This window comes from Oncorhynchus masou, chromosome 15 (genome assembly GCF_036934945.1).
Source record: "Oncorhynchus masou masou isolate Uvic2021 chromosome 15, UVic_Omas_1.1, whole genome shotgun sequence".
In the NCBI taxonomy this organism is placed as follows: domain Eukaryota; kingdom Metazoa; phylum Chordata; class Actinopteri; order Salmoniformes; family Salmonidae; genus Oncorhynchus; species Oncorhynchus masou.
The window spans coordinates 69426686-69440835 of NC_088226.1; the positions used below are offsets into that span (position 1 = coordinate 69426686).

General features: G+C 43.4%; 1 protein-coding gene, 1 long non-coding RNA gene and 4 other non-coding genes across 6 annotated transcripts in view; 5 read left to right on the forward strand and 1 right to left on the reverse strand.

Annotated features, from left to right (window-relative positions):
• The first annotated feature begins 4537 nt into the window (after positions 1-4537).
• LOC135556740 (uncharacterized) lies at positions 4538-7955 on the forward strand. Its single transcript, XR_010458048.1, has 5 exons — positions 4538-4753; positions 5253-5347; positions 5767-5818; positions 6210-6278; positions 6516-7955. It is a non-coding gene; the product is annotated as an uncharacterized LOC135556740 (long non-coding RNA).
• LOC135556985 (small nucleolar RNA SNORD38) lies at positions 5043-5112 on the forward strand. The gene has a single exon (XR_010458113.1). It is a non-coding gene; the product is annotated as a small nucleolar RNA SNORD38 (small nucleolar RNA).
• LOC135556991 (small nucleolar RNA SNORD60) lies at positions 5413-5501 on the forward strand. The gene has a single exon (XR_010458119.1). It is a non-coding gene; the product is annotated as a small nucleolar RNA SNORD60 (small nucleolar RNA).
• Positions 5943-6012, forward strand: LOC135556986 (small nucleolar RNA SNORD38). The gene has a single exon (XR_010458114.1). It is a non-coding gene; the product is annotated as a small nucleolar RNA SNORD38 (small nucleolar RNA).
• Positions 6347-6435, forward strand: LOC135556992 (small nucleolar RNA SNORD60). Its single transcript, XR_010458120.1, has one exon. It is a non-coding gene; the product is annotated as a small nucleolar RNA SNORD60 (small nucleolar RNA).
• A 4444-nt stretch (positions 7956-12399) lies between the features above and the next one.
• The window catches only part of LOC135556919 (growth arrest-specific protein 2-like), a 69472-nt gene continuing 67721 nt past the window's right edge, over positions 12400-14150 (reverse strand). Inside the window, exon 9 of the mRNA XM_064990322.1 lies at positions 12400-12612. Coding sequence (XP_064846394.1) covers positions 12418-12612 — 195 coding nt within the window. The 3' untranslated portion in view covers positions 12400-12417. The remainder of the gene's footprint in view (positions 12613-14150) is intronic.

A 14150-nucleotide genomic window follows, 5' to 3' on the forward strand; every position in this document is an offset into this window, starting at 1 on the left:
TCATGTAGTAACCAAAAAAGTGTTAAACAAATCAAAGTAGATTTTTTATTTTTTGAGATTCTTCAAAGTAGCCTTGATGACCACTTTGCACACTCTTGGCATTCTCTCAACCAGCTTCATGAGGTTGTCACCTGGAATGCATTTCAATTAACAGGTGTGCCTTATTAAAAGTTAATTTGTGGAATTTCTTTACTTAATGCGATTGAGCCAATCAGTTGTGTTGTGACAACGTAGGGGGTATACAGAACATAGCCCTATTTGGTAAAAGACGAAGTCCCATATTATGGCAAGAAAAGCTCAAATAAGCTAAGAGAAACTACAGTCCATTAATTCAAGACATGAAGGTCAGTCAATACGGAATATTTCAAGAACTTTGAAAGTTTCTTCAAGTGCAGTTGCAAAAACTATCAAGCGCTATGATGAAACTGGCTCTCATGAGGACCGCCACAAGAAAGGAAGACCCAGAGTTACCTCTGCTGCAGAGGATAAGTTCCTTAGAGTTACCAGCCTCAGAAATTGCAGCCCAAATAAATGCTTCACGGAGTTCAAGTAACAGACATCTCAACATCAACTGTTCAGAGGAGACTGCATGAATCAGGCCTTCATGGTCGAATTGCTGCAATGAAACCACTACTAAAGGACACCTATAAGAAGAAGAGACTTGCTTGGGCCAAGAAACACGAGCAGTGGACATTGGACCGGTAGAAATCTGTCCTTTGGTCTGGAGTCCAAATTTGAGATTTTTTGTTCCAACCGCTGTGAGACGCGGTGTCTATGAAAGTAGCGAGGCCGCATACAGACACCGGTTTGTCAGGCTGATTGAGGTAGTATATACATGTAGATATGGCTAAAGTGACTAGACATATATGATGAACAGAGAGTAGCAGTAGCGTAAAATAGGGGGTGGTGGGTGGGCCACAATGTAGATAGTCCGGTAAAGCCACTGTACGGGAGCACTGGTTGGTCGGCCCAATTGAGGAAGTACGTATATGAATGTATAGTTAAAGTGACTATGCATCTGTGATAAACAGTAGCAGCAGCGTAAAAAGAGGGGTTGGGGGGCACACAATGCAAATAGTCCAGGTAGCCATTTGATTACCTGTTCAGGAGTCTTATGGCTTGGAGGTAAAAACTGTTGAGAAGCCTTTTTGTCCTAGACTTGGCACTCCGGTACCACTCACCATGCGGTAGTAGAGAGAACAGTCTATGACTGGGGTTTTTGACAATTTTTAGGGCCTTCCTCTGACACCGCATGGTGTAGAGGTCCTGGATGGCAGGCATGTACTGGGCCGTACGGACTACTCTCTGTTGTGCCTTGAGAAGGTAGAGACCGTACATTAAGCTGATTGATTGGTGAGCAGGTTGAGACAGTACATTAAGCTGATTGATTGGTGAGCAGGTAGAGGCAGTACATTAAGCTGATTGACTGGTGAGCAGGTAGAGGCAGTACATTAAGCTGATTGACTGGTGAGCAGGTAGAGACAGTACATTAAGCTGATTGACTGGTGAGCAGGTAGAGACAGTACATTAAGCTGATTGACTGGTGAGCAGGTAGAGACAGTACATTAAGCTGATTGACTGGTGAGCAGGTAGAGGCAGTACATTAAGCTGATTGACTGGTGAGCAGGTAGAGACAGTACATTAAGCTGATTGACTGGTGAGCAGGTAGAGACAGTACATTAAGCTGATTGACTGGTGAGCAGGTAGAGACAGTACATTAAGCTGATTGACTGGTGAGCAGGTAGAGGCAGTACATTAAGCTGATTGACTGGTGAGCAGGTAAAGAAAGTACATTAAGATGAATGATTGATTGATGAGCAAAGTGGAAAATCATCACACAGTATAATCAGGAGTTTTAAATGCATTACTATCGATGCCCAATCTCCTTCAGAATGCAGCAGATGGCAACAGCAGCAATTTGCTGAAATGGTCATTTTACCATTAATGGAACAGGGCAGTTACTTTCTCACTCAATGTCCTTGTCGACAGCTAGACCAAAACAGGAAGCTGTTGAGGCAACTCATCTCTGTCTCTCTAAAGGCTTCATCTCTCACAGAGATTTGATGCGCTGCTGTCCCGATACATTTTCGATGACATTTTTGTTACGTTTAACTGGTTAATTATCAGGTCGAACAGAAGAAAATCAGCAGAAATCTGAACCTCAAAGCCAGTTCCAATGTTATTTTTATTCTTCCAAGTGGGTGCTATTAATTATCAGGTAGAATCAGCAGTACTCTAGACCTCCAGGATCTGATTTGAATATCCCTGTACTACACCATAAAATTATATTGTCAGCTAAAGATTATCCCAGTTTTTACACGTGTTTGTTATTCGCCTTGCCTGGGATAACGCAGAACACACATGTTAATTTGTGAACACTGAATGGACAATAATGTAATCTTCTTCTCCTAGATACAACACAACAAGCATGTGATGGTGCGTGTGGGAGGAGGCTGGGAGACCTTTGAGAGTTACCTTCTGAAACACGACCCTTGGCGGATGCTCCAGATCTCCAGAGTGGAGGGGAAGACCTCTCCCATGTCCTCCAAGGACCTCACCCCAGACAGCTACCTGGTGGTGGCAGCACCCCACCGCAGCAAGAAGTAAAGATGGCCGCACCCCACCTCAGCAATGAGTAAAGATGGCCGCACCCCACTTCAGCAAGAAGTAAAGATGGCCGCACCCCACTTCAGCAATGAGTAAAGATGGCCGCACCCCACTTCAGCAAGAAGTAAAGATGGCCGCACCCCACTTCAGCAAGAAGTAAAGATGGCCGCACCCCACTTCAGCAATGAGTAAAGATGGCCGCACCCCACTTCAGCAAGAAGTAAAGATGGCCGCACCCCACTTCAGCAATGAGTAAAGATGGCAGGACCCCACTTCAGCAAGAAGTAAAGATGGCCGCACCCCACTTCAGCAAGAAGTAAAGATGGCCGCACTCCACTTCAGCAAGAAGTAAAGATGGCCGCACCCCACTTCAGCAAGAAGTAAAGATGGCCGCACCCCACTTCAGCAAGAAGTAAAGATGGCTTTCTACTAGCACGAAGCATTACAAACCATCCTACTGCCTCTGTTTTTTTGGTTAGTACATGATTCTATATGTGTTATTTTATAGTTTTGATGTCTTCACTATTATTCTACAATGTAGAAAATAGTTTTTAAAAATTAAGAAATACCCATGTATGAGTAGGTGTCCAAACTTTTGACCGGTAGTGAAACCACAGATATCCTATAAATCCCTTATCTATGTAATTCTATGATTGAAACACTCAACATCATGTTCTGCTTCCTTCACAGGAGACGAGGAGACGTCAGCTAGCAGAGGCAGCTGAGAAGAGACAGAAAGAGGTATGACTGGTTTTGACAAGTGTTCCCGACACCCATATGGCCTAGGCCTACACTGTTACACTAAGGGCTGGTTTCCCGGACACAGATTAAGCCTAGTCCTGGAGAATCACCATTGAAAGTGCTTTTCAATCCAGGACTAGGCTTCATTTGTGTTTGGGAAACCAGCCCTATATAACCTACACATGGTGGTCCTTTGTGACTTAGTTGGATTAGCGTGTGGTGAGGTTGTGGGTTCATTACCCACCGGGACCCTGTTCACATACCTTTTATATGCATTCACTGTACCATAAAAAGTCACTTAGGATGAAAGTATCTGCTAAGTATCACACTGGATACTGCCACTGGCCAGTCAGTCTCAGCAGCCAGCCACTCTCCCTGCCTTCTTATTAATGGAGTTTACTGAGACGGAGTGGAGCCTACTGGGAGAATCAAATCAAAGTTGATTTAAGAATGATAACTTATTGTGGTAGAATGTGTAGACAATATGATATTATATATACAATATGATATATTATATACATTAGGACTGTGCTATGTCAAGTATACATGAACATAAATATAAACGCAACATGTAAAGTGTTGAAATAAAAGATCCCACAAATTTTGGACAAATTCTCTCAAATTTCACTTTTTTTGCTTGAATTTGGTTTGTACTTGTCATTCCCCCCACAGTTCTTTAAGTGCTCTTGTCATTTTGAGGGACAGACATTTTCTCTGTGGGTTTTTGGTAAAAATGGATCCGTTACATTGCATCCATCTTGGAACATAAAAGACATCCTGTGACGATCACTTATCAGGGTACAGTGCTGCGGTCAGTAATGGATCCCAATGTGTTTATAGTGGATATCTTTAGGTAAGACTTTAGTAGGAATTCATAATTATTGAAGTGTTGACTTCCATTTGAATGGAATGTAACTATTTCATCAATAAAACATAAGACATGGTCAGGGACAAACCTTTCACTGTAAATACCGTCTGAACTAGACATGATGGTATGATGGTAACATGAAGTTACTCGCCATAAAAAAAAATGTTTTCGTGGGATTTGTAGTCATTGAAGTACAGCCAATTCTTGAAGTTACTCGCCATAAAAAAAAAAAATGTTTTCGTGGGATTTGTAGTCATTGAAGTACAGCCAATTCTTGTGTAATCTACGGGAGACTCTGTAGCTCAGAACTACAGACGAATAATTGGCTGATTATCCGGTGGGGTCCACCCCAGACAAGAAAAAAATATATAAATACCCCGCTCTTCGCTCATTCAGTCTTTCACTACCAAAGACACGGCGTGGTAAACTTCACAAATCCTGCAGGAAGAAATATGGCTATCGTTATAGTAGTAAGTTGTCTTTGGCAGCCGCACAGCGAACACCATGCATCCGCAATAAAATGACTCGATCCCTTTGGTGAGTAATCATTTGCAGACTTGTTGAGAGCTAGTTAGGTCTTAATTTATGCTGCACCTCGTTTGCTTCAGCTATTTTGGGTTACGAATGAACTTGGCTAGCGATTTTCTCCCGTTCGAGGATTAATTTAGTGGAATAAGCATAGTTAGGTAGGTTGCTACCTTAAATAGCGAATGTTTTAAAAGTATATTACATGCTAACCTGTTTTAAGCTAACGTTACTTAACAGTAGCTAACACCACGTGGGTCGATAATGCGCAATTAAAAAAAAAAAACTATAATATTGGGTCTTTCTGTGAAGATAACTTTGTCCAGTTCTGCTACTGAATGATAATGATCGATATTAGTGACTCTGAGAAAGACCTGCTTATTTTTTATTTTTACAACGCTTATTAGTTAACTAGTTAGCTGCCCGGTCTTAATAGAACCGAGGCAACGCCTTCATTACCTTGAGTCACTTTACTCATGCAGTTTAACTAATCGACCATTTGTCTCTTCAGTAACGGGTTCAGATGGCACCACCAGGCTGACTGGCTGTTCTGGTCTACAGAGGCGGCTGTAGGAAGTCCATGATGTGAAGCTGCCATCACGTCAGGTGAGTCTCATTTCCCAATGTTAATCAATCTGACTCAATAACACCTGGTCAGGTTTAAGGAACCGAGCCAGTGATGACAAAACTAAAATAACTTTTCTGACACCTCGTATGAGAGCTGGTAACAGCCTTTGATTCTAACTCCACTCTGAGGCTCTTGATTGTAGTATTGGGCTCCCAAGTGGCGCAGCAGTGTAAGGCCCCGCCTCTGTCACTACATGCCCTGGTTCGATTCCAGGCTGATCACAACCGGAGTCCCATAGGGCTGTGCACAATTGGCCTGTCTAGGTTAGGTGGTCATTGTAAATAAACATTTATTCTTAAGTGACTTCCCTGGTTAAATAAATGTGACTGTTGCAGTATTACTGGTGAGGTATTCTACTGATTTTTTAATTTTTTTTTTAAAACCTTCAACCCACCAGGAGTCTGAGACCATGTGACCTGGATTGAACCGCCCTCCACCCCATCCCTCAGGTAAACCAGGCTCTCCACTTGCACACTACGACTCTCGAGCCAGTGACAGTTGGTTTATTGTTGCAATGAGCCAGTGGTGTTAACTTAAGGTTTCTGGTGTCTTTTATGACTATTTGTGCTGGTCTTTCTATGAAGATAACTTTGTCCAGTTCTGCTACTGAATGATAATGATCGATATTAGTGACTCTGAGAAAGACGTGTTTTTTTTAAATGCTCCAATTAGTTGGCTGGCTAACATAAATACTGACCCTTGATAAAAGCACTCTAAATCTTTCATTGTGTTGGTCTAGCTGAAAAATATATAAATATATGTCATGTTTCTGTGCTAATTTTCTTTTGGACCCTCACCAGTTAGCATCACTGACATGATTGGTCTGATTTCTCCCACCAGACTCTCAATGCTGCAGTCTGGTTGGTCAATCTGAGACCATGTGACCTGCAGTGATCCATCAGCCCTCTGGTAAACAACCCCTTGTACTGCTCAGACACTACTTTGTCTTCTAGTATTGTTGGTGTATAGTAGCAGTGAGTCAGTGATGACAAAACTAAAATAACTTTTCTGACACCTCGTATGAGAGCTGGTAACAGCCTCTGATTCTAACTCCACTCTGAGGCTCTGATATTAACTATGTATAGGTGTTACTGTAGCCGAGGTGATGTTTTGGGTCTACGCTGACCAAGTGTTCCTCTGTTTCAGGTTCCATAGATGGGAAGGGCTTCCCACCACAATGGCTGCCCATCCTGTGGTTTCTCTGGAGTGTTGCGTTTCAGAACCGGAAGGGTGCTGACCGACTTCCACCATGTTGAAGGGGTGGTTACTACCCACAGCTGGCGTTATCCAATACATGTGCTATGTACCAAACTAAGCATTGTATGTGGGCCAAATCATTAGCTAAATCTTGTAATGAATCTGGAGATTGGCCAAGTTCAAGAGACTAGACTGGCTTAACCCTGGATTGTACACTGAAATGGTACATTTGATTTAACAGTAGCTGGGGGGGGGGGGGGTGTGAGGTCTTTAACACTGCCCTGGTTTCTTGATAATCAATTCGTTCAGGCCCTAGTTTTTAGCACACCTAGGCTCCAGTTCAAACACTTAAGATGTACCCTACCCCCTTCAGCCCTCATTAAGTGGACACTTCTGATACCCTATAATGCTGCCTGACGAGTATACACTTGCAGGGCAAGGAAGGATTTAAAATGGCTGCTCTTGCCTGGAAATCCGTTGCTCGTCCTGCGATTGTCTTTTAAGCCACCTTGTGGGTGTTATGCGCTACAGTCAACTATGATTGCATATCTTACAATGTTAAATGGTGTCGGCAGGGTAGCCTAGTGGTTAGAGCGTTGGACTAGTAACCGGAAGGTTGCAAGTTCAAATCCCCGAGCTGACAAGGTACAAATCTGTCGTTCTGCCCCTGAACAGGTAGTTAACCCACTGTTCCTAGGCCGTCATTGAAAATAAGAATGTGTTCTTAACTGACTTGCCTAGTTAAATAAAGGTTAAAAAAAATACACTTACTGTATGTCAGCTAGCAAATTAATTAGTTACCTTCCGTTAGCCTGTCTAGCTGGAACATCTGAAGATAAAAAGTTTCCAAAAGCTAACCAAATAGTACTTTATGAGATGTTTGTGCTGTCGTGTGCATTAGTAGTACAATTTAGAACTTATTTATGTTTGTTTCTACATTCACTTGGTAAATTGACCACTAAAACGAGGGCTGATGGGCTTATGTTGCAAGCTTCCCTTGCTTGGCTAATTTGCACCGCCTGCCAAGATGGTGACGTTATTCCTCCACGGGCATAAAGTGAGGGTTTTTGGTTTGGACTGTGGCCCTGTACTAATGTCCAGTTATATAGTGTAGTGCCACAAAGGACACAGGCAAATTAGTTGGCCCAGAACAGGGCAGCGCAACTGGCATTTAATGGGTACTTCAGGATTTTTGGCACACAATAAGAGTAGTGTTTTTATTTATGTAGGCTGTAGTTTCATTACTTAATTACTATTTTGTTTCCAATTTCTGTTATCCTCACCCTGCCTGTATCTGGACCCTACAGTCTGCAGCAGTATCGTATATCTTGTGTCAAGACCTTGGGTCTTTTGTTCTGTTAGGGTAGTCAATAAAGTTTTTACAATGTGTTCTGGTAGTTTGTGTGAATGTGATTGGCTGCTAGTTCCTGTTTTGGTCACAGTTCTGTGACTGACAGATCACTGCAAGCTGTCTCTAATAGTTGCCATTGGCAGTATTGACTTACCACCAGTAGGGGTCACTAAAGTATCACCGTGGACATGTCCACCAGCTGCCTCTAGCAATTCTGTCTCGGGGTGAGTTTTAATAGATTCCTTTAAAAGTTGTCTGGTTAAACTCAAAAGGATACAATAAGTCTGACCCTGTTGCTTAGGTACAGAACAGCAAGATGACCTGCCCTCCATACTGTTAGGCTCAAACCCTACACCAACCTGAGCGCACTGTTCTACTGTCTCTTGGCACTCCCGGCCCTACAGGAGAGAACCCCTCCAGTCCAAGCACCCCATTGGTGGAACCAGCTTCCCCCTGAAGCCAGGACAGAGTCCCTGTGTCTTTTTAAACCTTCAATCCCTACTTGAAGCAGCTTTCTTTCAAGTTTTTTTTTTTTTTTACATATATACACAATTTAACCCTCTCACCCCCCTCCCTCTTCTACTTTGAGGACAAATGTTCTCTTTATGCCTGTGATAATGTCCCACGTAGCTATTTTAAGATAAGTCTGCTAAATGACAAATTTCAAACACTCATATTTAGGACTTAACATGGTAATGTAGCATTTGACAGTTGACTTCAATAAATGATTGAATTGTGGTCCAAAATAACCCAGAATCCCTGGACATGGTAACTGGTAAGCCTGTACTTGTGAAGGAAATGTTGTGATTACATTTAAAAACGTGGTGTTCTAGCCGTGACTTCTGTAGTGTAGCTGCATATTTAGGGGAAAACCTAACTCACTAATTCAAAATATACCCATTATTACAGCGATTGTACTGTATGTTCACTTGTTACAGGGTTTCTTTCCCCCTTGAATTATAGCACATTGGGTGCACAGATTGTCACCTCGTCAGTTGTTACAACTGTGCTGGTTGCCATCTCAGTGGGAAGGGTCTACTTAGGACTGGCTGGCCCAGTGCTCCAGTTGAGCTTGAGAGCTAGGTGCAAGTTCAATTTAAATTTGAAAGGCTGAGTTTTGGTTTCCCCTGCTTGTTTTTGATCCCTATTCGAAATTGCTGTGGGTTTTTCATTTTAGCTTGTTCTTTTTCAGTGGCACATTTGGGTGTGCATCCATGGTGGCTGTGCCAACTTTCAGTGGGTGTCTTTGAACCCCTTTTAAACTGTTCGAGCATTCAATTGTTAGGTTTCCACAAGACAAACTCAGTCACTCACAACAAAGGGAACCAACAAAGAAAATCAGACAACCGAAGTACCCAAGGTAACACACATGCTTGTAGTACCACATTCCAGCCTCAATCCCAGGCAAAGTCATTCATTGCATAGATTGTTCTAACAGAACAATAAATCACATTTGTCAAATTAAAATGTTTAAAATATTTTATGGGTCATTCCACCTCGAAGCACATGAATGTTCTGAAATAATTAGTTAGAAACGTAAGATTAGCATTCCTGCATTTTTGTTGAATTTGCTTGCAGAAATTAAGAATTTATTGCACCTAAACGACCGTCGTGACATGATAAAACAGGGCCCGAGTCGTTTGTGACCGTAAAGTCGGGTGATGGATAACTCAAACCTGCTGCCCACCGTGTGTTTTGTAGTTTACATAATCTAGAAGAGATGCAATCACTGCACGAGTTGGAGTGGTGCTCATCTGTAAACTACTCCAGCACCTTAAACTGCTGCCGGCATCTTAAATGAGGACCAGCATTTTTTTTTATTCCGCTTCAAGCACGGATCACTGCTGTGTGGTCGACATCATCTAGGAGAGATGCAAGACCAGATACATGAAGTCACATCCACATTATGAACGTCTTAATTTCGTGCTCCGGTAGTTGGTAACCATCACCAGTTAGCTATCGTCAAGGGAACCGATGATCTATAAACAGTCTCACATCCCAAATAACTCAATCATTATGGAGGGAATTCATACCCGAGCGCGCGTAAATGACAAGTAATTGCCTTTTAAAAACATTTTGAATAAACGGTTCTTACGCGTTTTCTGACCTTGAATTTAAGCATGGGGAATAGCATGTTATTCACCCGATATTCCTTTGGGGTGGAGATCAAATAGATGTTGTGGCAGAGGTGAGTCTACAGATTCTAACCTTGATTCAATTCTACCTTTACGCGTGATGAAACAATGAACAAGGTCGAGCAACCGGTCGGTTCTAAGTGAAACATCTTTTCCCCGATAGAAATACCACCATTCTCACACAGTAATTTCATAGGCTCTCCACGGTAATACCCACATACACTGTCACTGTTAGTTTCATTACATTTTTGCATCACTCCTTCACATCGTTAGTTTACCTTTTTTCTCCCTCTGTCACGTTTATGTGGTTGTTCCTGATAATCACCTGCAGTAGTAGATCATATTAGCCCAACGTGTTACAAATTGTGCAGTAATTTAGGACATGTAGCCAGATTGAATCATTATGGAACTCCGACCACACCGTAGCAGGTTAGCCTGGCGTACGGTTCACGACGCCTGGACTGTTGTCATCACAGTTCCATGATTAGTGGGGATTATGGTATAATTTATAGACTACCGTTCAACCACTATTGTACACATTTCTCACTTTCCAATATTTCATGGTTTGAACAAATTAATGTCAACTTTTAGGATGAATCTAATCACTATTTTTGATTCACCAATATGTTGTGCCTAAAACAAAATATATTGTTCAAAATACACTTTACAAAAATATAAATGCAACATGTAAAGTGTTGGTTTCATGAGCTGAAATTAAAGATCCCAGAAATGTTCCGTACACACATCTAATTTCTCGCAACTGTTATACACAAATTTGTTTACATCCCTGTCAGTGAGCATTTCTCCTTTGCCAAGATAATCCATCCACCTGACTGGTGTGGCATATCAAGGAGCTGATTCAATTGCAATTGGCATGCTGGTTGCAGGAATGTCCACCAGAGCTGTGCGGAGGACTATTTCTGTCTGTAATAAAGCCCTTTTGTGGGGGAAATGTTCATTCTGATTGGCTGGGCCTGGCTCCCAAGTGGGTGGGCCTGGCTCCCAAGTGGGTGGGCCTGGCTCCCAAGTGGGTGGGCCTGGCTCCCAAGTGGGTGGGCCTGGCTCCCAAGTGGGTGGGCCTGGCTCCCAAGTGGGTGGGCCTGGCTCCCAAGTGGGTGGGCCTGGCTCCCAAGTGGGTGGGCCTGGCTCCCAAGTGGGTGGGCCTGGCTCCCAAGTGGGTGGGCCTATGCCCTTCCCGGCCCAACCATGGCTGTGCCCCTGCCTAGGCATGTGAAATCCATAGATTAGGGCCCAATGCTTTTATTTCAATTGACTGATTTCCTTATATAAAACTGTAACTCGTCAAAATCTTTGAAATTGTTGCATGTTGCGTTTTATATTTTTGTTCAGAATACTTTCCTAAACCCTAAATAATATACAAGATCAGAGTATTTTTAAATCCACCAATTGGTGCTGTAACGGAGATGGAAATAAATGGTTTTCTTCCATTGATCTCTAATATTCTGAACCTGTTCTGTCCATGTATTCTAGTGAGTCTGTCGACAAAATTCTAATTAAAGGGTACACCATATTTAAAGGGATGGCTTTAGTTAAATGTACTGAAAACCCTATTGAATGAAAACTCCATGAGAAAATCTGTTGGCAACCAATTGGGAGGGTTTTCAGCGGTTTAATATCTGCCATCTTCTTGCTGCGGTGGTGTGCGGCCATCTTTACATGTTGCTGCGGTGGGGTGCGGCCATCTTTACTTGTTGCTGCGGTGGGGTGCGGCCATCTTTACTTGTTGCTGCGGTGGGGTGCGGCCATCTTTACTTGTTGCTGCGGTGGGGTGCGGCCATCTTTACTTGTTGCTGCGGTGGTGTGCGGCCATCTTTACTTGTTGCTGCGGTGGGGTGCGGCCATCTTTACTCGTTGCTGCGGTGGTGTGCGGCCATCTTTACTTGTTGCTGCGGTGGGGTGCGGCCATCTTTACTTGTTGCTGCGGTGGTGTGCGGCCATCTTTACTTGTTGCTGCGGTGGGGTGCGGCCATCTTTACTCGTTGCTGCGGTGGTGTGCGGCCATCTTTACTCGTTGCTGCGGTGGGGTGCGGCCATCTTTACTCGTTGCTGCGGTGGGGTGCGGCCATCTTTACTTGTTGCTGCGGTGGGGTGCGGCCATCTTTACTTTGCTGCGGTGGGGTCCCATCTTTACTCGTTGCTGCGGTGGGGTGCAAAGCCATCTTTACTTGTTGCTGCGGCTGGGGCGGCCATCTTTACTTGTTGCTGCGGGTGGTCCCAGCGGCCATCTTTACGACGCTGGGTGTGCGCCATGCTCTACCGACTGAGCCACACAGGACCTCTTTACTCGTTGCTGCGGTGGGGTGCGGCCATCTTTACTCATTGCTGAAGTGGGGTGCGGCCATCTTTACTTCTTGCTGCGGTGGTGTGCTGCCACCACCAGGTAGCTGTCTGGGGTGAGGTCCTTGGAGGACATGGGAGAGGTCTTCCCCTCCACTCTGGAGATCTGGAGCATCCGACATGGGTCGTGTTTCAGAAGGTAACTCTTAAAGGTCTCCCAGCCTCCTCCCACACGCACCATCACATGCTTGTTGTGTAGCATCTAGGAGAAGAAGATTACATTATTGTCCATTCAGTGTTCACAAATTAACATGTGTGTTCTGCGTTATCCCAGGCAAGGCGAATAACAAACGTGTAAAAACTGGGATAATCTTTAGCTGACAATATCATTTCATGGTGTAGTACAGGGATATTTAAATCAGATCCTGGAGGTCTAGAGTACTGCTGATTTTCTGTTCTACCTGATAATTAATAGCTAGTCCTACAACACTGAACAAAATACACAACATGTAAAGTATTGGTCCCATGTTTCATGAGCTGAAATAAAATATTCTAGAAATATTCCATATGCACAAACATATTATTTCTCACCAGTGTGTTTACATCCCTGTTACTGAGCATTTCTCCTTTACCAAGATAACCCATCATAATCCATGACAGATGTGGCATATCAAGAAGCTGATTAAAATAACAAGATCATTACACAAGTGCACCTTGTGCCGGGGAACAATAAAAGGCCACTAAAATGTGCAGTTTTGTCACACAACACAATGCCACAGATGTCTCAAGTTTTGAGGGAGCGTGCAAATTGGTATGCTGACTGCAGGAATGTCCACCAGAGCATTGAATGTTAAATTCTCTACCATAAACCTCCTATTATATATCCTTTTAGAGAATTCGACAGTACGTCCAACAGGCCTCACAACCGCAGACCACGTGTAACCACGCCAACCCAGGGTCTCCACATCCACAATACATTGTAATGTGGGCTGAATTTCATACAGCAACATTCTGTTTATTTAAATTACAACTGGTTATTCGCTCATGCTGCCTGCTACATATTTTTTGCCCTGCCAGAGCTGACCCAGTAACCTGTAAGTGATGTTATTGTGAAGTGGAAATGTGTAGGAGCAACAACGGCTAAGCTGCAAAATGGTAGGCCACAGAATGGGATCGCATAATGCTGATGCGCATAGAGTGTAAAAATAGTCTGTCCTCGGTTAAAACACTCACTGCCGAGTTCCAAACAGCCTCGGGAAGCAATGTCAGCACAAGAACTGTTCGTCGGGAGCTTCATGAATTGGGTTTCCATGGCCGAGCAGCAGCATACAAGCCTAAGATCACCATGCGCAATGCCAAGCATCGGCTAGTGTGGCGTAAAGTTTGCCGACATTGGACTGGAAATGCATTCTCTGGAGTTGATTTATTTATTGTTTATTTCACCTTTATTTAACCAGATAGGCCAGTTGAGAACACCTTTATTTAACCAGATAGGCCAGTTGAGAACACCTTTATTTAACCAGATAGGCCAGTTGAGAACACCTTTATTTAACCAGATAGGCCAGTTGAGAACACCTTTATTTAACCAGATAGGCCAGTTGAGAACACCTTTATTTAACCAGATAGGCCAGTTGAGAACACCTTTATTTAACCAGATAGGCCAGTTGAGAACACCTTTATTTAACCAGGTTGGCCAGTTGAGAACACCTTTATTTAACCAGGTTGGCCAGTTGAGAACACCTTTATTTAACCAGGTTGGCCAGTTGAGAACACCTTTATTTAACCAGGTTGGCCAGTTGA